General features: G+C 57.4%; 3 protein-coding genes across 4 annotated transcripts in view; 2 read left to right on the forward strand and 1 right to left on the reverse strand.

Annotated features, from left to right (window-relative positions):
• Window positions 1-251: 251 nt before the first annotated feature.
• LOC136053883 (D-serine dehydratase-like) lies at window positions 252-4,166 on the forward strand. Its single transcript, XM_065744839.1, is given in 10 exon segments — window positions 252-290; window positions 535-617; window positions 926-1,116; window positions 1,209-1,428; window positions 1,430-1,490; window positions 2,277-2,463; window positions 3,426-3,547; window positions 3,627-3,816; window positions 3,881-3,986; window positions 4,073-4,166. Coding segments are annotated over 8 exon segments (1,125 nt in total). The 5' UTR covers window positions 252-290; window positions 535-617; window positions 926-967; the 3' UTR covers window positions 4,163-4,166.
• A 1,228-nt stretch (window positions 4,167-5,394) lies between these two features.
• LOC136053890 (death domain-containing membrane protein NRADD-like) lies at window positions 5,395-9,589 on the forward strand. 2 transcript variants are annotated; one of them, XM_065744848.1, is made up of 6 exons: window positions 5,395-5,568; window positions 6,917-7,052; window positions 7,128-7,373; window positions 8,009-8,201; window positions 8,280-8,425; window positions 9,261-9,589. In XM_065744848.1, the coding sequence occupies exons 1-6, from the start codon at window positions 5,494-5,496 to the stop codon at window positions 9,563-9,565; spliced, it is 1,101 nt and encodes a 366-aa protein (XP_065600920.1). In that variant the 5' UTR covers window positions 5,395-5,493; the 3' UTR covers window positions 9,566-9,589. The 2 variants fall into 2 exon arrangements, with proteins under 2 accessions (XP_065600920.1, XP_065600919.1); XM_065744847.1 differs by having other exon boundaries at window positions 6,917-7,373.
• Window positions 9,590-10,273: 684 nt separating this feature from the next.
• Window positions 10,274-20,909, reverse strand: part of SETD2 (SET domain containing 2, histone lysine methyltransferase) — a 50,854-nt gene continuing 40,218 nt past the window's right edge. The window contains exons 15-21 of the mRNA XM_065744981.1: window positions 18,743-19,418; window positions 17,604-17,738; window positions 17,132-17,271; window positions 15,952-16,063; window positions 11,599-11,679; window positions 10,850-10,951; window positions 10,274-10,674 (exon numbers count right to left, since the gene is read on the reverse strand). Coding sequence (XP_065601053.1) covers window positions 10,513-10,674; window positions 10,850-10,951; window positions 11,599-11,679; window positions 15,952-16,063; window positions 17,132-17,271; window positions 17,604-17,738; window positions 18,743-19,418 — 1,408 coding nt within the window. The 3' untranslated portion in view covers window positions 10,274-10,512. The remainder of the gene's footprint in view (window positions 10,675-10,849; window positions 10,952-11,598; window positions 11,680-15,951; window positions 16,064-17,131; window positions 17,272-17,603; window positions 17,739-18,742; window positions 19,419-20,909) is intronic.

Here is a 20,909-nt window from a genome sequence, read left to right on the forward strand (position 1 = left end):
AGCACAGCGGTCTCAGCAGCGAGGTCATGAGTGCACGGGGTCTCAGCGACCCCAAATCCCCCTCCCCCTCCTCGCTGCCATCCCCCCCCCCTCCCTCCCCCCTGTGCCTGTCCCCAAGCACCAGCAGCGCCCGTGTCCTCCCCTGCCACCGCCGGGGCCCCACGGCTGGCAGCGACCTCTGTCCCCGGGCAGGGCTGGCCCCGGGTGCCCACGGCATCACGTGGAGCAGCACCAGCACAGCCACGGCCAGAGGCCGCCGGAGCCGTGCCGGGAGCAGCCACGGCAGCAAGGTACGGACGGGAGGGGTTATGGGGTGCTGCTATGTCCCTATCCTTGCCCCAGATGTTCCCCTGTGTCCCTGTTCCCATTATCCTAGGTATTCCTGTCCCAGGTGTCCCTCTAACTTACAGGTGTCCCTGTCTCAACTGTCCCTGCCTGCGGGTATCTGTTCCCGGTGTCCCAGCTGTCCCTGTCTCCACGTAGCTCAGTCCCAGCTGTCCCTGTTTCCAGTGTCTCAGCCCTTCCTGTCTCTAGATATCCCAAATCCGAGTGTCCCTGACCCAGGTGACCCAGGTCTCTCTGTTTCTTTGTATCCCCATTCCCAGTGTCCGTTCCAGGTGTGCTTCCCTAGGTGTCCCTGTTCCTGTCCCCAGGTATCTCAGACCCAAGTGTCCCCGACCCAGAAGTTCCTACTCCTATTAGCCCTCATCCCAGGCGTCCTCACCCAGGTGTCCCAGCATCACGTCCCCATCCCCCATTGTCCCTGTTCCCAGCCTCCCAGGTGTCCCTCTGCATTCCCATTCCCCGTGTCACCGCTGTTATCTCCCGCTATCCCTGACCCAGGTGACTCAGGTCATCTACCCTCCTCCCAAATGCCCCCACTCCCTCAGTGACCCCACCGGCACCCCCCCCCCCCCTCCCTCAGCTTTACAGATCGAGACCACCCCAGACCACCCCCCCCCCCCAGATGTGGTTGGGATCCCGCCTGGACGCTCTGCCCACCCCAGCACTGACCATCGACCGCGCCACGGCACGCGGCAACGCCGAGCGCATGCGCGAGCGCTGCCGGACCCTGGGGGTCCGCCTGCGACCCCACGTCAAGACCCACAAAACGCTGTGAGTGCCACCCACACCCTTTTTCCCCATCCCCCCCCTCCCTCTTCTCCCCCTCACCGCCGTCCCCACCACCCCGCGGGCGGTGCCTGAAGGGAAGGCGGTTCGCTGGCCACCGGCGGCACGCGTCGCGGCATCGCCGTCTCCACGTTGGCCGAAGCGCGCTTCTTCGCCGACGGCGGCTTCGATGACATCCTGCTGGCCTACCCGCTGCCCACCGCGCGTCTGGATGAGTGCGTGGAGCTGGCGCAACGCCTCGATGCCTTCCACGTGCTGCTGGACCGCCCCGAGGCGTTGCTCAGCCTGAGGCAGCGCCCCGCTCGCCCGCGGCAAGCGTTGGCTCGTCTGGTTGAAGCTCGACTGCGGCAACGGCAGAGGTGGGCACGGCCGAGCCACGCATCTGTCCACCCCAAGGATGGTCCGTGATGAGGAAGGGATGTCCCTTGTGGCCCCCAGAATCACGCCCACCCCAGCACCCCTTCCAGATCTAGCTTACCGATGTGGGTCTGGGAGACCTCAGCTCCTCGTTAACGCCCAACCAACCCCAAGGATGGATGGTCAGTGGGAGAGGGGTGTTCCCAGAACACACAGCAGCTCAAGCCAGTGTGGGGTCAGTAATCCCAAAAAGCCCTTTTCATCCACCCCAAGGATGCTCCGTGGAGAGAGATGTCCCACACGTCCCCAGAGCTTGCAGGCGAAGAGTTAGCCATTAGGATTAGGGTCACTGTCAGGTCTAAAGATCAAGGAAAGATTTAGGTTTAGCCATTAGGATGTGAGTTATTGCCAGGTCTAGAGCTCAAGGATAGGTTTAGTGGTTAGGATTAGGGTTATGGTCAGAGTTAAGGATCAGGGATAGGGTCAGGTTTAGCCGTAAAGATTAGGGTTATTTTCTGAATTAGGAATCGGGGATAGGTTTAGGGTTAGCTGTTAGGATTAGGGCTATTGTCAAGGTGAGGCATTAGGGATATGTTGACAGTTAGGCACTAGGATTAGTGTTAGAGTTATGGTTAGGGCTAGTATTAGGATATAAGGTTCATAATCACATCCCACGGAGGAAGGACATCCCCAACCCTCCCCATCTACCACAGAGCCCCACACCCCACAGCTGCCCCATATGAGCATCCCATCCCTATGTCCCCGTGACCCCGCTCTCTTGCTGGCAGCCGGAGTGCGCCCTACAGACCCCGCTGCCCTGGAGCTGGCGGGGGCCATCGCCAACGATGCACCTGAGGAGGTGACACTGGTCGGGGTCTACGCTCACTGTGGGAACACCTACAGCTGCAATGGGGTGGATGCCATCCAGGCCATCGCCAGGGACACCACCAGCGCCGTCCTCGGCTTTATGGCTGCGTGAGTGCGTGCCTCCATGGGGACCCCATCGTAGCCACCACCCGGCCCCAAACCTGGCTAGAATTAAGGGGAATTTTTATAGGGGCTGAGCCCTTAGCCCTGTCCGTCCCATAAAACCCCCAGCCCCTGACGTGCCGGTTGTAAATGCAAATCACCCACTTCCTGCCGGCCCCATAAAGTGCGGCCCCACAAAGCCCTGCGCCCCAGGGGGCCGCAGGAGATGGCCCCAAACCCCTTTGATGTGTCCCGTCATCCCCCCCCCCCCACCCCTCCCACCGCCCTTTTGTCCCCTGGGGAAGGACTAAGGGGGATTTCACATCCCGGAGCGAATTGCAGACGGATGTTTCTCCCTTCCCATGAGATCAGTGGGATCTCCGAGTGCAGGGGGACATCCTCCAGCCCCAAATACCCCAAACATTCCATGGGTTCAGGGCCAGCTGTGCAGGGCTCCCCCCTTTGAGCCCCCATTTTTCAAGATCTGGGACACATGCGCACTCCTCTCCCTCCCCCAAGCCCAGCTTCTCAATGAACTACATCTGACACATCTGGGGAGGGGGGGCACATCAGAATTTAGCTCTTGCACATCTGGAAAGATGCAGGGCACATCTGGGGGGTGCAAACCAGCACACGTTGGGGTGGCACTTCGACCAGTGGAGGGGGGGGGGGGGGAGAGCATCTCCACATCTGGATGGGGGGAAACCTCTTCCCCGTCTGGGCAGTGCTTGCACATCTGGATGGTCCCTGGCACTCTGGGGGAGGGTTTACCCTTTCCACATCTGGACGGCTCTGACACCACACCCGGATGGACCCCCTTCCTACACCCCAATGAAACCCGGACCCCGTCACAGTTTCGTTCCACCTCAGCAGGGACACGTTTGGCCCCGCTCCCCTCCGTGGCATCGCCGTGGTGACACCCAACGGGTGACGTTCCCCCTGTGTGTCCCCCCCTCCCCATCCTCCAGGCTGCGTCAGGCCGGTGTGCCCTGTCCCCACGCCAGCATCGGCTCCACTCCCTCCTGCAGCCACCCCGTCCCCGAGATGTCCCAGCTCACCGAGCTGCACCCGGGCAACTACATCTTCTACGGTGAGTACCGCCAGCACCCCAACACCACCCGGTGTCCCGGTGAGCTGTCCCCCCACCCCACTCCTCCCCCACCCCTCAGACCTGCAGCAGACGCAGCTGGGCTCCTGCCAAGCCCAGGACGTGGCCATCCGCGTCCTGACGCGGGTTATCGGGCACTACGCTCACCGGGGTCAGCTCCTGGTGGACTGCGGGTGGTCAGCACTCAGCCTGCACGGAGCGGGACGGGGACCCCAAGGCTGCGCTGCCGTCGAGGGGCACCCGGAGCTGCGGTGAGTGACGGGGTCGGGCTCGGGGAGATTGGCACGGGTGGGACGTGACAGTGCGACCCCACAGGTTGGTGGGGCTGACGCAGGAGCACGGGCTGCTGGAGGACGTCGGAGGGCAGATGGATTTGGGGAGGTTCCCGGTGGGCAGCGTGCTGGCGCTCATCCCGTACCACGTGAGTGTCGGCCCATCTTGTGTCCCCCTCCCCCCCCCTCCGTGTCCACGTTGTCACCTCGTGTGTCACCCTCCTCTCCTCTGCAGGCGTGTGCCACGGCGGCCATGCACCCCGTGTACTACGTGCACGAGGAGGGGCAGGTGGTGGCCCTGTGGCACCCCGTGCGTGGCTGGTAGGGCCCTGTCCTAAACCCATAACCAAGTCCTGTGCCCATGGTGAGATCCTAAACCTACGCCGAGACCTCACAACCCTGCTGGGATCCTAATGCCCACCGTGACATCCTGCAGCCGTGCTGACATCCCGGGAGCATCACGAGGTCATGAAGCCCTTCCCTACACCCACACTGGGACCCCACACCCACACTGGGACCCCACACCCACACTGGGACCCCACACCCACGCTGAGATCCTATATTAATGCTGAGGTTCTGCCCCCACCTCCCCCGGAGGGGTCAATAATAAAGTTGCTTTTCCCACTTATGGACGTTTTGGGGTCTTTGGGGGCAACACTGGGACTTTTGGGGGGCACTGTGGAGGACAGCACCCCACAACTGCCACGACAGTCACCCGCAACTGCCCCACTGAAATCACCCAGCCCAGGAGTGGGGCGGAGTGAGTTATGGGGATGGGGACGTGGGGACACAGTGGGGTTGGGGTGGCTGAACTGGGACGCACAGAGGATGTGGGGGCACGGGGGGTCCTACCTGCTCCAGCCCAACTGAACTGGGCTGAAATGGGGGGAACTGGGCTGAACTGGGCTGAACTGGGCTGAATGGGGTTGTGCTAGGCTGAACTGGGCTGAGGGGAGTGGAACTGGGCTGAACTGGGCTGAGTTAAGCTGAACTATGCTAACATAGGCTGAACCAGGCTGAGCTGGGCTGAACTGGGATGAACTGGGATGAATGGGGCTAAACCAGGCTGAATCTGGGCTGAATTGGGCTGAACTGGGATGAACTGGGCTGAATGGGGTGAAACCAGGCTGGACCTGGATGGAACCAGGCTGAATGGGGCTGAACTGGGCTAAATCAGGCTGGACCTGGGCTGATCTGGGCTGAACTAGGCTGAATGGGGTTAAACCAGGCTGGACCTGGACGGAACCAGGCTGAACTGGGCTGAATTGGGCTGAACTGGGCTAAACCAGGCTGGACCTGGACGGAACCAGGCCGAGCTGGGCTGAACCGAACAGGACATAGAACCGTAGGAACCGGGCCTGAACCGGGTTGAAGTAACCCGGTCTGCTCCGAGCCAACCCGACCCCATCAGGATCCACCCCGACCCGAACCGCTCCGGGCCGAGCCAGACTCGGTGGGCGGGGCCTCCCGTAGCCACGCCCCCACCCCTCAGCCAATGGCGTGGCGCCGCGCCCCTCCCTGCGGGGCCGCGCCGAGCCGGGCCGAGTGGAGCGGGAGCCGAGCACGGGCGGAACCGAGCGGAGCCGAACCGAGCCGAGCCGAGCCGAACCGGACCGGACCGAGCGGAGCAGTTGCCCGGGGGGGCCCGGCCCCGCCATGCAGTGCGGGCGCGCGGCGCTGCGCTTCTCTCGGGCGCTGTGCCTGCTGCTGTCCGCGCCGCTCTGCCCGCAGGTCCGCTCTTTTTTTCTCTTCTCTCGTGGCCTCATTCCGCTTTCTTTCTCTCTGCGCTATTTAGGTTTGTTTTCGTTTCCTTCTTTATCCGTTTTCCTCGCTTTGCTTTGGCGCAACTTGCTTCGTTTCGCCCCGTGTTGCTCTGCTTCCTTGCACTTCGCTGCGCCTTCTTCGTTTTGCTGCTTTGCTTCGTCTCGTTTTACGTTACTGTAAAATTTACTGTATTTTCTGTACTTTACCGCACTTCACTTTCTCTTATTTTCCTTTACCTTTCTTCACAATATTTTATTTCTTTTTTTGTCTTATTTTACCGCATCTTGCTTTAAGTTTTCTTAACTTACAGGGTTTTACTGCTTTTTACTTCATCTTATTTTACTTTACCTTTTTTTACTGCGTTTCACTTTAGTTTCCCTTTCTTTTCCTTTATTTCCCTTTCTTTTCCTTTATTTCCCTTTATTTCCCTTTCTTTTCCTTTATTTCCCTTTATTTCCCTTTCTTTTCCTTTATTTCCCTTTATTCTACTTTATTTCCCTCCGTTCTTTATTTTCCTCGTTCCTTTCCTCTTTATTTTCCTCTGTTGTTTCACTTTATCATTTTACCTCATTTATCTTTCGTTTACCTCATTTCACTTTGCCCCATTTCCCCATATTTAGCCCTGTTTCCCCACATTATATTTCCCTGCATGTTCCCCCCTCCCATTCCCTCCCCCCCCCATCCAGGCATGGGACCACCCCCCCTCCCCCTCCCCCCCCGACCCCATCTGGCTGCAAGCTGAGGGCTGGGGGCACCGTGTGGGACCCACATGGGATTGGGACCCCCCCGAATCCCTCCAGCTCAGCCCCACTCAGGACATGGCCCCACTGAATCCCAGTGGGGCCAACTGGGGGTTTTGTTCATGGGGAGGGGTGACCTGAGCAGCCCAAAAATGATTGGGGTGGGGGGGGGTTCTTTGGGAAAGGGAGGATGGGGACAGATCTAGGAGTCTGTGGGTGTTAAGAGGGGATGCAGTTAAGGTGGTGGGAAGGGCAGAGTTAAAGGGATTTGGGGCAGAGTTAAGGGGATAGGGAGGGGAAAGAGTTAAGGGGATGGAGCAAGTTGTTGGGATGGAGCACAGTTAAGGGGATGGGAAGGGGGGAGAGTTAAGGGGATGGGATGGGATGGGATGGGTTGGGATGGGATGGGATGGGTTGGGATGGGATGGGATGGGATGGGATGGGATGGGATGGGATGGGATGGGATGGGATGGGATGGGATGGGCAGAGTTAAGTGGATGTGGCACTGTCAGTTTGGGGATCTGTGGCCGTTCAGGGGACGCCCAACAGATCTCCCCCCCCATGTCCCTGGGCAGGTGCCAGCCCGCAGCCTGCCGTGCCCCAGCGGTGCCTTCACTCAGTCCGGAGAGTGCTGCTCCCCCTGCCCTCCCGGCTTCGGGGCGGTCGTGCCCTGCGGCCTCACCAACACCCGGTGTGAGTCCTGCACCCAGAGTGAGTGCCACCCCACAGCCCCACGCCGTCCCCTGCTGCCTCCCACTCCACTCACCCCTCTCTGTGTGCCCGCAGACCACACCTTCCTGGCGCTGAGCAGCACAGTAGAGCCGTGCCAGCCCTGCACGCTGTGCCTGGAGGGTTACGGGGCCGTGCAGCCCTGCAGCCCAGAACGGGACACCGAGTGCCAGCCTTGTCCCCAGGGCTCCTTCTCAGAGGAACGCAGCTCCCAGGCGCCCTGCCTGCCCTGCCAGCCCTCCTGTGGGCCTGGCCAGGTGATGCAGCGTGTCTGCAGTCGCCTCTCCGACACGCTGTGCACGGGTGAGCCCCTATGGGACACTGCGGGGCCGTGCCTCAGTTTCCCCATCTGTAGCACCTCAGTCTTCGGGATGCACAGAGGAGAAAACGGAGGTGCAATGTGTCATGGGGTGATCCCGAAGCACGCCTATAGCCTCACGTCCCCTACTGTGCAGAGGGCCCTGAGTCCCACCCCAGCCCACCCCCACCGTGCCCGCTGACCGCGTCCCTCAGTGCCACATCTCCACAGTTGTGGAACACCTCCAGGGACGGTGACCAGCCCCCAACCCTGGGCAGCCTGTTCCTGTACGTTCCCACTCCTTCGGAGCTCCGAGCCCCCCTCAGAGCCCCCCACCACCCCCTCCCCAGCACCGCCAGCTGCTGCCCCACGGCTGTCATCACGCCCTGCATGCAGCAGATGCTCCCGGCAGCGTTGGGGCTTTGATGTGGTTGGGAAGGGATGGGGGAGGTTCAGCGGGAGGGGGCACCTCTCCCTTTCACCCCATAGCACTGGATCCGATTTCCTCCCATCCCAAAACCCGCTCTGGTCCCACCTGTGAGTGCCATTTCGGGTACCCCCCCACCCCATTCCGAGCAGAAACCGAGGCATCGGCACCAGTGGGGCCACGAGGGGTTCTCTAAATCCCTCATCCCCACAGAGAAGGACCCGCAGACCCCAAAACGGATCGAAGGAAACCCCCCCAAGGAGGGCAGCGCAGTCCCCACCGCCTTGGCCGCCTCCACCTTCGTCCCTCCCCTCCCTGAGGACGTGGGGCAGAACATCATCCCCGTGTACTGCTCCCTCCTGGCCGCCGTGGTGGTGGGTCTCCTCGCCTACGTGGCCTTCAAGTGGTAGGTTTTGGGGGGTGTTGGGAAGGGGGGGGGAGCTCGGGGGGGGGACACGAGGGGGTGGTGGGTGACGCGGAGCAGCTGGCACACGTGCAGGCAGAAGCAGCAGCTGGCCAAGGCACGTGCCACCGAGCTGGGGACGGCGGCCGAGGGCGAGAAGCTGCACAGTGACAGCGGGGTCTTCCTGGACACGCACAGCCTGCAGGAACCACACCAGATGGGCAAAGGTGAGCGGGGTGTGGGGTGGTGGGATGCTGTCCCCTGCCGTCACTTTGGCTGTGGTGGGGATGGGGTGAAGGAGCACCCCACGTCTGGAGGCGGCTGAGGGAGATGGGAGGGTTTGCGGAGGGGTTGGTGTCCTCAGGGAGGAGCTGGATGGGGTTGGGGTGCACGTAATCTTTGGGGGTGGATCAGATAGGGCTGGGGAGCATCCATGCCTTGGAGGTCACCCAGGGAGGGTTGGATGCATCTCATCCTTTGGGGTGATCCAGGTCGGGGTGGGGAGCGGCCGTACCTCGGGGATCATCTAATGGGACTGGGGAGCACTTGTTTTGGGGATCATCCCTATAGGACTGGGCAACACCCACATGTTAGGGATGAGGTTGAGGGCTAGCCAGTGCTTGGGGGTGGTCTAATGGGGTCAGGGATCACCTTTGGGATAATCCTGATGGGTTTGAGGAGTGCCCACACAATGGGGATCGTACATTGGGGTTGGGGAACAGACATTCCTTGGGGGTTGTCTGGATGGGGTTGGGGTGCATGTAGTACTTGGGGATGAGGTGAGGTGGGGGAGCACCCCTATCTTAGGATCACGTCCGTAGGTTTGGGGCCCACCTGTACAGCACGGATGGGGTTGGGGCACACCCATAGCTTGGGGATCATCTCGTTGGGGTTGGGGAGCTCCTTGAGGATGATCCAGATAGGGCTGAGGAGCACCCAGATGGGATTTGGGTATGGCCACACCTTAAGGAATGGGGTCAGGGTGCACCATGCAGGGAGCTCGGAGCAGATACACCAGCACGGCGTACCGATGCTGACCCCCTACCCCTCCAAACCCCACAGCTCCTCGTCCCGAAGCCCGACCCTACAGCTCAGTGCCACAGCAGCGACGGGAAGAGGTGGAGCAGCTGCTGGACAGCGGCGGTCCCGGCGGGGACTGGCGTGGGTTGGCTGCCCAGCTGGGTTATGGGGACGAGGCCGTGGGGGTCTTCGCCCGCGGCCAGGCGCCCGCCCGCACCCTGCTCACCACCTGGGGAGCCACCGAAGGGGCCACGTTGGAAGCCCTCTGCCTGGCCCTGGCTGCTGTGGGACGTCAGGATGTGGCTGAGTGCCTGGTGGGGCCGGGGGAGGCCAGCTCTGTGGTGTGAGCTCCTGCCGGGCCGACCAGGAGGAAGAGGAGGAGGAGGATGGGACACGGGGTCCCCTGTGCTGGGTGAGCCCTTGGCCACCAGTCGTTTTTCATGTGGTTTTTGTACTCGAGGGGTTGGGGGGAGGGTGGGGGAGATGTCCTTTTTGTATGGGGAGGTCCCGGGGATGCGGTGCTGCATTAAATAGCCAACGTTGCCTTTGTGTCACTCCTCTGTCACAGCCCTCTGTCCCAACGCTGTCCCCCCCTCATCCCCCCTTTCCTTTGGGAAGCTCTGCTGCCACTCCCATTACAGGGACCCCGTCCCCAAATGGAGGGCTGCTGGCAACAGTGGAACATCTCCAGTTGGAAGGGTCCATCCATCCACCCCAACAGCTCCATACCATCCCCACCCCCTTTTTTTCCAGGCCCCGGGTACGGCGTTGCTTTCATTTCATTTCGTTTTCTTTATTTTTTATTTTTTTGGATTTTTTTTTTTTTACATAAAAAGTTCAGTAAAAATTGGATAAAGTAAAATGATTTTAAGCAGTAAAATCAATCTTATCAACATAGCACGGGGCTGCCGGAAACCCTGGGGGCAGAGCCCGTTCCGATATTTACAGGATAACAGATTAAACCTCGAGGAGGAGGAGGAACAAAACAGGAAAACGAACGAGGAAAGGAAACCCACACACCCCCCCCACCCCCACCCCCACCAACCCGACCCCAAAAATCCCATCCTTACAAAGTGATCCCGTGGTATCAGCACGCGGCGGCCTAAAAGCGAAAGGAAACGGAACGAACCAACGAACGGATGAACCAACGGAGGAAATGATCAATATATTCACAGATAGGTTAAAATATAATACACGTGTGGGTGCCCGGGGGGGGAACACAGAGGTGGTGGGGCTGAGTGGGGCGGCCCCGCAGCGCAGCACCGCCATCTGAGGGCGATGGAGGGAGGGGGGGTCACTCCAAGTCCGTGTCCTCTTTGGGTTTGTAAATGGCCCCGAATTTCTGCATGTATTTCTTTATGTACTCCTTCGTTTTGTGTTTCACGTTCTCGTTGCACTCCAGGTCCTCCGGGTTCTTGCAGTACTTGAGCTCCTTGTTCATGACGCCGTGCGTCAGCTGTGGGGTACGGGGGGTGGGGGGGGAGCAGAGAACAGAAGGATCAATCATGTCAGAGTAGACCTCTGAGATCCCTAAGATCCAACCCGGCCCAACTTGGGGCCACCAGCTCTCGTCCCACGCACCTCCCCTGCCCCGGCCCCCAGTGACCCCATAACCCACGGGGTGCCCTCACCTTGCGTGCCAGGTGCTTGAAGTCCTCGGTGGTGGTGATGCGGCCGACCTTGCAGTCAGGTTTGCGGTACGGGTTCAGGCACTGGACGATGAACTGGGACATCTGTGGGGGAGGGGGTGGTCAGCCCCAGCCGTGCCCACCCCTGTGCTGTTGGGGCTGCACAGGGACATCCAAAGAACCCAAAGACAACCAACCAAGCCAGGGACTACCAACCCAACCCAACCCAACCCAACCCAGGGACATCCAACCCTACCCAACCCAACCCGGGGACAATCAACCCAATCCAGGGACATCCAACCAACCCAACCCAGGGACAATCATCCCAACCCAAGGACACCCAACCCAACCCAGGGACATCCAACCCACAGATAACCAACCAACCCAACCCAGGGACATCCAACCAACCCAACCCAGGGACAGCCAACCCAACCCAACCCAGGGACAGCCAACCAACCCAACCCAGGGACATCCAACCAACCCAACCCAGGGACAGCCAACCCAACCCAACCCTCGGACATCCAAACCAAGGACAACCAACCCAACCCAGGGACATCCAACCCACAGATAACCAACCAACCCAACCCAGGGACATCCAACCCAACCCAGGGACATCCAACCAACCCAACCCAGGGACAGCCAACCCAACCCAACCCTCGGACATCCAAACCAAGGACAACCAACCCAACCCAGGGACATCCAACCAACCCAACCCAGGGACATCCAACCAACCCACCTCAGGGACAACCCACCTCTTTCCTGAAGACCTCCTTGCTCTTCTTGGCGAGCTCGCTCGACGTGTCCGCTTCCGCGGTCTTGGGCTTTTTGGAAGACTGCAGGGAGGAGAGAGAAAAAGGTGGGAGGAGAAAATGGGAATGAAGCAAGCAGATTCGATGGGTTTAGAGGACTGGGAGGAGGGCACAACCTCAGTCCAGGCACCTCCTTCTCTGGGGGGACACCATCCCCTGATCCCAACAGAACCACTGCAGCCAAAAAGCGCGGCCTCAGCAGCAGCTGTGTTCCCAAAACCACAGGCTTTAGCAGCAAAAGTGTGTCCACAGAGCCATGTGTGCCCTAAATGCACCTCTTCAAATCTGCCTCCCTCAATTCGCCTCTTCAAATCCACCTCCCCAAATCAATCTCTCTAAATCTGCTGCCCCAAATCTGCCTCCCCAAATCCACCACCCCAAACCTACCTCCCTAAATTCACTTCTTCAAATCCTCATTCTCAAACCCTTGATCCCAGATCCACTCCTCCAAATGCAGCTCCCCAAATTCATCTCTCTAAACCCACCTCCCCAAATCCACCTGAGATCTGCCACCCCAAATCCACTCCTCCAAATACAGAAACCCCAAACCCACCTCCCTAAATTCTTTTTCAAATCCATCTCCCCAAATCCACTCCTCCAAATGCCATCTCCCCAAATCCATCTCCCTAAACCTACCCCCCACCCAAATCTGCCTCCTGAAATCAGCCACCTTAAATCCATCTCCCCAGATCCACTCCACCAAATGCACAACCCCAAATCCACCTCCCTTAATCCTCCTCCCCACATCTGCCTCCCTAAATTCACTTCTTCAAATCCGCGCTCCCAAATCTGCCTCCCTAGATCCACCTCTCCATTCAGCTCCACAAATCCATCTCTCCAAACCTACCCCCCCAACCCGAATCCGTCTCCTGAGATCTGCCACCCCAAATCCACCTTCTGAAATCCACCACCCTAAATCCACTTTTCCAAGTCCATCTCTCCACATCCACCTCTCTGCATCCACCCCACCAAAAAGCATCTCTACATCCCCTCCCCCCAACCCCTCCCCCCAACCCAGCCCTTCCATGTTGTTGTGAACCCAACAGGAGGAGCAGGGGCCACGTTGCCCGACTCACACCCTATTGTTTTCTTTGGGATAAAGCAGAATGCCCAGAGCTGGTGCTGGGGCTGTGTTAGGGGAGCAGAGCAGAGCTGCAACATCCCACAGTAAAAGCGGTGCTGGGCTTTGATAAAAAGCTCCCGTGGAAGTTTTATGGCCGAGAGCCATCCCTGAGAAGAGTGAATTAGGGCCGGGGCGTCCCTGCTGGCTGCACATCAAAGCTCTGCTGGCTCCCTGAGCTGGGTACCTCCATCAAAGGGCCCTAATGGGGAACACATGGCCCTGAGCCACTCCCTGCGTGCCACGCGGCGCTGCGTCCCCTCTGCTCTTGGGATGGGTCCTGAAAGGGGAATGGGGGGAGGCAGCTCTGGGGGAGCCTTCCTAGGGAAAGGGGGGGATGTGGAGCTGGGAAGAGCAACAACTGGGGGCAGACAGTAGATCCCGAGCTGGGAGGGGCCTGTAACAACCTGAGTGCAAGAGGACATTGGGACACTGGCAGCATGAGGGCAACAACAGGGAAATGGGCTTCCCATTCAGCCAGACACCCCAGGAGCCCAGCAGGAAGCACCACACCAGGAGCTGTTATGGTGTGCTTTGAGCCAACCCTCCTTCAGTGAGGACCCAAGGCTCCTGATTGCTGCTGCTTTCCCTCTGCCCAAACTGAGAAGGGGAGTGTAGCCCGTCCCCTCCCAGCTCGGCCACGCCGGTTCCTGGAGCTCTGTGCAGCTATCTCAGAAGCACAGCTGAGAGCTGAGCCTGCAGTGTGTGGAGCAGCCAGCACGGCCCCACAGGGCTCAGGGTGTGAGCTCCAACAAGCCTCAGCTCTGCATTAACAATCCTAATACAAGCCTTCTACCTGTAGGGTTTTGTTACCACCCCCAATGCAGCCAGAAGGAGGCTGAAGAAATGACTTCCAGAGCAGCCACGGCACAGCACAGAGATGCAGGAGCAAAAGATGGAAGACACAAAACCCAACCCTGGGCAGCCTCATCCCTGTCTCCTTGCTTCCTCACAGCCCAGCTGTGGGTCCCAGGCTCTGGTCACCACTGGAAGGCAGCGGTGTCAGACCAAGAATGGGGAGCAGCAGCAAAGTCAGCCAGGAGAGCAAGAAAACAAACAGCAAGGCCAAACCCCGAGCTCCCACACTTGCCCGGGTCACAGCTTCATGTTGCTGCCATCCACCCACGCTCAGCACTGCAGGGTGAGACTTCCAATGCAGGTCAGCCCTGCAACGATGGGATTTTAACGTGGCCCTATTGGCTTAGCTGCAGCACAGCCCGATGATGCGTTCGCAGAGGAATGACAAACCTTTGGTTGTCTGATGAGGATTTGGAATCTCGGCGTTTTTCTGACTGCCTGAGGCAGGATTCATTGCCCTTTCCATGGAAAAAGTGACGGAGTGAGCCATCCCACAGCCGAGGGGAAGGCTGCTCTTTGCCAGTGGGTGTGTGCCAGAGCAGTCCCCAAGCCACGGGCACAGCCATGCTGAGGCACTGGGAATGGCTCCTCCTCAGGAAGAGCAGCGATGCAGTGGCACACACTGCCCAGGGAGGGGGTGGTCACCATCCCTGCAGGTGTTCAGAGCCGTGGAGATGTGGCACTGAGGGACGTGGGCATGGTGGCAGTGGGCTGGGGTTATCTTGCCATCCTGGAAGGCTCAACGACACCGAGCAGGCAGGAGCAGGGCTGTGCTCCTACGAGGGGCTGTGAAGGCACAGGAAAGGTGATGGTGGCTGCAATGGTTACCTCTGAGATAAGCTGCCATCCTCCAGCATGCTCTAACATCACCCTGCAGGCCTTGTGCAATGCAGGGGGAATCCCTGAAGCATCAGGGCAAGAGTGAAGAAGAGAAATACTTAGCTGCTATCGGTCCATGGGTGCTAATTTCTCCCTGTGCTAAGATTAATCTTGATTTCAGCCTTACTGAAAGCTTACTGCTTGAGAGCTGCACTTAGGACACAGCAGTACAGTAGCAATGGGCTTGAGCTGACACAGAGCTGTGGTTACCATGATTCAGAGTTGTTCCAAGGCTTTGGCCTGCCTCAATCTGACCACAGCTCATTCCTGCAAAGCACTGCTGCCTGCCAGGAAAACTGCAACGCAAGGAAGTGAAAAAAAAAATAAAGGCACACAGTGCTTTGAGGACATCCTGAACGTGAGCTTGGTTGCCTTACAGAAAGGCTGCAGAGCAGAGCTGGGCTGCATGGGACATGGAATCACAGTATGGCAGATTAATTCAGGTAGGAAAAGACCTCTGAGATCACCAGGTCCAACCCCAAACCACCCCACCGTGCCCACTGACCACGTCCCCAAGTGCCACTTCTCCATGGCTCTTGAGCACCTCCAGGAACAGTGATTCCAGCACCTCCCTGGGCACTGTGCCACTGCATCACCACTCTTTCTGAGAAGAAATTCACCCTAATAGCCTACCTGAGATTCTAAGGGTGGAGAAAACCATGCTGGGGATGGAGTGGGAAGGAGGAAGGGAAGCTCCTCTGGACCCCCCTGCAACACTCAGCGTCAGAGCAGCGTGTGCCAGGCCTTCATTTACTCTCTAATTAACTTTTTTAAGGGCAGATGAATACTTGCAACTAAGATAGCTTAAGTCAGCTCTCCAGGAATGCCAAATGAAGGGCTCTGTAACAGCCTGGATGGAGAGGATGGGGACTGCCCCCAGAATTACAACCCAACAATAAACCCTTCCTCCACAGCTCCTCTCTCTGCCCCGTGGTGCCACAGGGTGCACCCATGGCATGACTTAGCAGCTGCCTGGAGGATGGGGGCTGGGTTTAACACCTGGTTTGGTCCTTCCATCCTCAATCCTACAACCAGACACGCGCAGTCAGGCACCAAGGGACATCCTGCCTGCAGATGGGACACCATCAAGAGGGAGATGCATCTGCTCCCACCTTGCTGCTGAGGAGCCTGAGCCTCTTCAGGTCCAACACAGAAGAAAGCTGAGACCTCAGACCTGAAGGGGACCCCCACATGACTGCAAAAAGCACCAGGTGCTGAGTAAACAATGGGAACGTCCTTGATCCTATAGCACTGTTCCAATGCTCATAAAGCCAATGGTTAGTACAGCTATTATGGCCCATCTTGGGTCACTGCTGTCCCTCTGTCACCATCTCATAGCCACCACCCTGCAGCTTGCACACACACTGCTTTGGCAAGAGTCATCTGTGTGGGCCACCAAGATGTCAGCAGTGAGCTTCCCTCGCTGACCCCACGCTCACCTTCATTGGGTTTTCATCATATGTTGGGGTCCCGAGGTCCATCTCAGCTTCGTGTTCCAGGCTGGCATCATCCCCTGGGCTGTCCCACGTTGGAGGGTCCCACTGGGTTTGCCTGGAGAACAAACAGAGCATGTCACCCTCAGAGAAGGAACCGTGTTAAAAAACAGAGAACTTGCATTGTTTTCTGCCACTGGTGATGCTTGCAATGGTGTGGAAGGGCAGGAGCCATCACATCAGACCTAAGGGAAGGGTTTAATGTCTGTTTCTGCAGAACAAAGGGCAGCAGCACCTGAAGGTTTCTCACAGCAGAAAGGATGCAGTGTTGAGAAAAGCCCCAATAAAGAACCTGAAAGGCTCAACACACCAATGACACTCAGCTCCTCCATGCATCAGGAGAGCAGCACAGCTTGCTCTGACTCTCAGGTCAACTGAAAAGCAGACTAAGTAGGGATGGGAAGAGCCCAGCTCTGCAGCAGCATCGTTAGGTACAGAGGTGACCTCACACAGCAGCTGTTTTCCAGCTGTGACCTCTGTGGAGCTGGGACGTGAGCTCCTCTGCATGACACAGAAGCAGAAGGGCTCTGAGCCTTTCAGGTTTGCTGACCTGAATCTAGAAATCTTTCTGCTTTTTAGGAAATGTCATGAAGAAACATGGGAGCGTGTTTATTTCAAGCAACTCTGTGTGCTTCGGCACAGCACTTCATTCTCCAGATGCTAATTACTGTACATGATGTCAGATAACTACCATTCAACTGCAAAGCAGAATGAATAATTCAAATGAGAAAGTGTATCTTCATCTAAGAAAGAAAGTGTATGGGCAAGTAAGTCTTCCCTTCCTCTACTGGCCCTGTCCAATCTGAAGATATCCTAAAGGAAGGATCTACAGAAACCTTCCAGCATGTGCTCCTCTCAAGAAAATGAACTGCATTCAATCAGCAGTTTCTGGTGTAACTGCAGAAGATTGATGAAGGAGCTGCTCCTCACAGGTTAAGGTTGGACTCAATGATCTCAGTGGTCTTTTCCAACCCCAGTGATACTATGATAAAGTTCAGCTGCGTCCCCATCTCGCTGCAGGACCCAAGCAGAGCACCACCCCACCTGGCTGGTGTTTGGAGGTGCATGGTGCCACTGCATCCATCTGTTTCCCACCCACCCCAGTGCTTACCTCGTTATCTCTTACCTCGTTACCACGTGGTAGTAGTAGATCTTCCCCTCGGGGTCTCGGGCTGTTTTCCAGTTGGGAGGAAGGACGATGGTTTTGGGTTTGGGAGGGGATGGAGGAGGCAGGTCCAGGAGGTTGTTGGTCACCACGAGCTCTGGCTGAAAACACACAGGCAACGATGCCAGAGGGCAGAGCAGAGCAGTCTGACAGCTCTGTCTCCCTGTGACTTTGAGAGTAAAACACAGAATCACAACATGGCTTGAGTTGGAAGAGCTCTCAAAGCCCATCCAGCCCCAGCCCTGCTGTGTGCTAGCTGCCATCCCCACCATCAGGCTGCCTGGGGTCCACCCCACCTGGCCCCGAGCACCTCCAGGATGGGGCTCTGTGCAGGACAGCTCCCTGCTCCTTCTGCCAGCTGCCTGATGCCCCAGACCATGCAGCTGCTCACGTGGTGCCATCCATTTGCCCACTGAAATGGAGGGAGCCATACCTGCTGGATGGGCTGTGGCTGCCCAGCTGCCACGATGGTGGTGACGGCAGGCGGGGGCTGGACGATCACTCCCTGTGGGTGGGCTGTGTAGATCTGCTGCCCCTGGATGTACTGCAGGCCTGGCTGGGCATAGCTCTGCCATGGAGAAAACAAGGGGTTGGGGTCAGCATCCTGCTCTGGGAAGCAGGAGGGGAAAGCTTCTCCCACAGAGCAGCCTTAAAAGGAAGTAGCAAATCACTTGCTCAGGACTCCATCGACAGAGGGAGAAAGTGCAGCACTGAGCACAAAAGACTATTTCCCAGCATGTCTATGGTGAAGAAGTCTTTCAACATATCAAATGAGGGCGTGGGTACCTCAGAGAGAGGTAAAGCAGGAGAGCACCAGTGCTTTCCACCAGCACACAGCCTGTACCCCACAGTGGCAGACTGTGACATCTCCCAGAGGGATCCCCAGGCTGGGGTCAGGGCAGAACATGAAGAAATCCTGCATCCTCCCCTACATAATCCCCTGACTTTACTGCTCCACCTTCTCTTCCAACGTGCACCTGAAAGTGCCTAAAGACATGGCACTGAGATCCAGAACATGTCTCCTCCACGGGAGGAAGGAAAGTGAGTTTGGCTGACACTGAGCTCCAGTGCTCAAAGCCATCAGCCAGGAAGAATTCAGGACCAAACGAATGGCAAAGTTTCTCTCCTGCTCTTTTTAAAGCAACCTGTGCTGCTCCTCACTGGAAAGAAGCCAGCATGATGTGCAGCACAAACCACCATCACTGGATGCTCTGAAATGAAAACAAGAACTGAAACACCATCACTGGATGTTCTGAAATGAAAACAACAAGAACTGATGGGGACCGATGGGAGAGATGCAGGACATCAATGGGAAGGAATTCCCATATCCTGGAGGGTTAATAGGAGGATCAGGTCCCAGTCACACAGCAGTAACCACAAATCAAACCTGTGCTTTACACAGATGCTCAGAGGGAGTTATCTGAGCAACGCTGCCCAGCACTGAAGCACACTGGGACAGCCCCTGGCAGGATGAGCACACGCAGTGTTCCAGTTGCACACTGGCTCCCTTCCTTCTGTGGGTGCTCTGTGCCACTCTGTGCCTGAAAAGGCCACCTTTCCCCCGTGGGTTACCTGCACAATCGGCGGGGTCGTCTGCGAGTAGGGGGATGTCACCCCATAAACAGTCTGACAGGTCTGGCCCTGGTAATATATGGCTGGCTGAGACTGGGCTGGTGAGTACTGCTGCTGCACGGCCACGGTCTGCTGGCTGGAATCCCACACCCCATAGCTCTGCCCCTGCACCGGTGCCGTGGTGGGCACGGGCAGGACAGCCACGTTGGGTTCTTGGTGGACCACAGCGTCGCTTTGTGCTACATACTGAGGAGTGGTCACCTCCATCGGCGTTGCTACATGTTGGACTACTGGGACCGGCTGGGGGGTGGGCAGGGTGGGCTCCACCGTGTGCCCCACCAAGGGCTGAGGGTGCTCGTATGATGCTGAGGAGCACATAGAGTCCATGCTCGGGGTGGGCAGCAGCACCTTGCCCGCGTTGGGGTTGCTGGGGTCCACGTAGGCCTGCATGGGGTAGCCGGGCGGGTAGCCGATGAAGCTGTGGTGGGGGGTGCCATAGCCCATGGAGTCGTAGGGAAGGGGGGAGGTCATGCCCAGGTTCTGCAGTTGTTGCTGCTGCTTTTGGGCCTCTCGTTGGGCCACCTCCTGCTCAAACAGCTTCCTGCGCTCCTCCGTGGACAGCTTGCTGCGGTCCTTGAGGCGGATTTTCTTCTTTGCGGACGCTGGCGTGTCATACCTGCAGCACAAAGAAGAGGGAATCTCAGAAGCGTGGAATAGTCGGGTTGGAAGGAACCACGAAGATGAAAGAACTGTTGGGTTGGAAGGAAAAGCCCCCCCACAGCCCCAACCCCTGCTGTGGGCTGGCTGCCCCCACCACAGATGGGGGAAAAAGCAGCAAGGAACCCCCAGACAGGCTGGGTACCACTGCTCCAGCCCACGCTCAACTCTCCACTCCAGGTCCCAGAAACCAGAAGCGAGCCACCCCAGATTTCACAGCCTTGGCTCAACTCCTTGGGCTTCCAGGTGAGCCCTCCAAGCCCCCTATCACCCTCCAAGCTTTGCCAGGCAGAGCCATGTGCTCTCCCCACACTCCAGACAGATGGGCAGACATCTCTAAGAACAACAGGACTGCAAAGCAACACATTCCTGTTTAGAGCTATGCTATTTACCAGACCACAGTTTTAGCTTAAAAAATATATATATGAAGTGTGGATGGATTTATTTATTTTTTTAAAGAGCAAGGATTTTCATCCTGAGATGCAGAGCAGCTGCAGGAATTTTTCCAAGGACTTAAATAAAAAAAAAAAGCCTAAAGGGCTTTGATCAGACCTCAACCATGGAAAAGTTCAGATCAAAGGTGGATATTTTGAGAAGTTACAAGTGTGGTAAAACAGGGATTACAAGCAGAAATGTTTTGCAGCCCTAAGTAAAGTGGATTGTACAAAGCATCCCAGTATATCCTTAATGTACTAACTTGGTGTTCATGTGTTCAATTTACATATCAAAAGCACATTGCTACCAACACTTAAGAAGTTTCCTCACATTCCCAGAGTAGCTGCAAGCATCTGTTAATGTGAACCTTATTGACATGAAGAGCTCCATTTAAATAATTACAAGTCTTTCCTGGCACTGCCTCGGGAGTTTACATGGGAGGCAGCTGGTGTGGAAGGACACACAGAGGAGAAGTGAGGACTCAGCACGCGAGTCACAGCAGACTGTGCTCATGCAACCCCTCCTCTTGTATTTTCTTTTCTGTTTGCTCCAATCCCTCATGTTCCTTTTCCACCCCTTTCTGCTGCACTCAGATTTCCACTGCTCTGGTTCTGCTGTGAGCCTTCCTAACAAGCGTACCTAAGGGAGGACTGAGGGAAACTTAGGGAAAAGGCAGCACCTCTGGGACTGCAGGGGTGGGCTGGAGCTTCCCAGAGCTGCTGCTCACCTCTTCTCACTCTGCCTGGTGAAGAGCTGCTTGTTTGCTCCCCTCCAGCCTGACTTCCTTCACACCATTCCCTCCAGGCTTTCTCCTGTCTCCACAAACACCCCACTTACACAGCTCCCTCCTCCTGCCCCCAGCCCTCCGTGCTGTTTACAACCTCTCCAAACGGGTAATAACAGTATTGTAGGTTTGTGGCTTGTTTTTAAGGCAGACATCTCAAACTTTCCTACTAGGAGGACAAAAGGATGCTGGCATGGCTGACTCGCCAGCAATTGTTCCCTAATTGTTACA

The sequence above is a fragment of the Cyrtonyx montezumae genome, unplaced genomic scaffold, assembly GCF_038088225.1.
Source record: "Cyrtonyx montezumae isolate F1298 unplaced genomic scaffold, pur_monq_1.0 scaffold_32, whole genome shotgun sequence".
In the NCBI taxonomy this organism is placed as follows: Eukaryota; Metazoa; Chordata; class Aves; order Galliformes; family Odontophoridae; genus Cyrtonyx; species Cyrtonyx montezumae.

Coding starts and splice junctions, on each gene's coding strand:
- LOC136053890 (XM_065744847.1), top strand. CDS start 5,494: ATGCAGTGCGGGCGCGCGGCGCTGCGCTTCTCTCGGGCGCTGTGCCTG. Junction 7,374..8,008: donor CTCCGACACGCTGTGCACGG/GTGAGCCCCTAT, acceptor TCATCCCCACAG/AGAAGGACCCGCAGACCCCA. Junction 8,426..9,260: donor ACCACACCAGATGGGCAAAG/GTGAGCGGGGTG, acceptor CAAACCCCACAG/CTCCTCGTCCCGAAGCCCGA.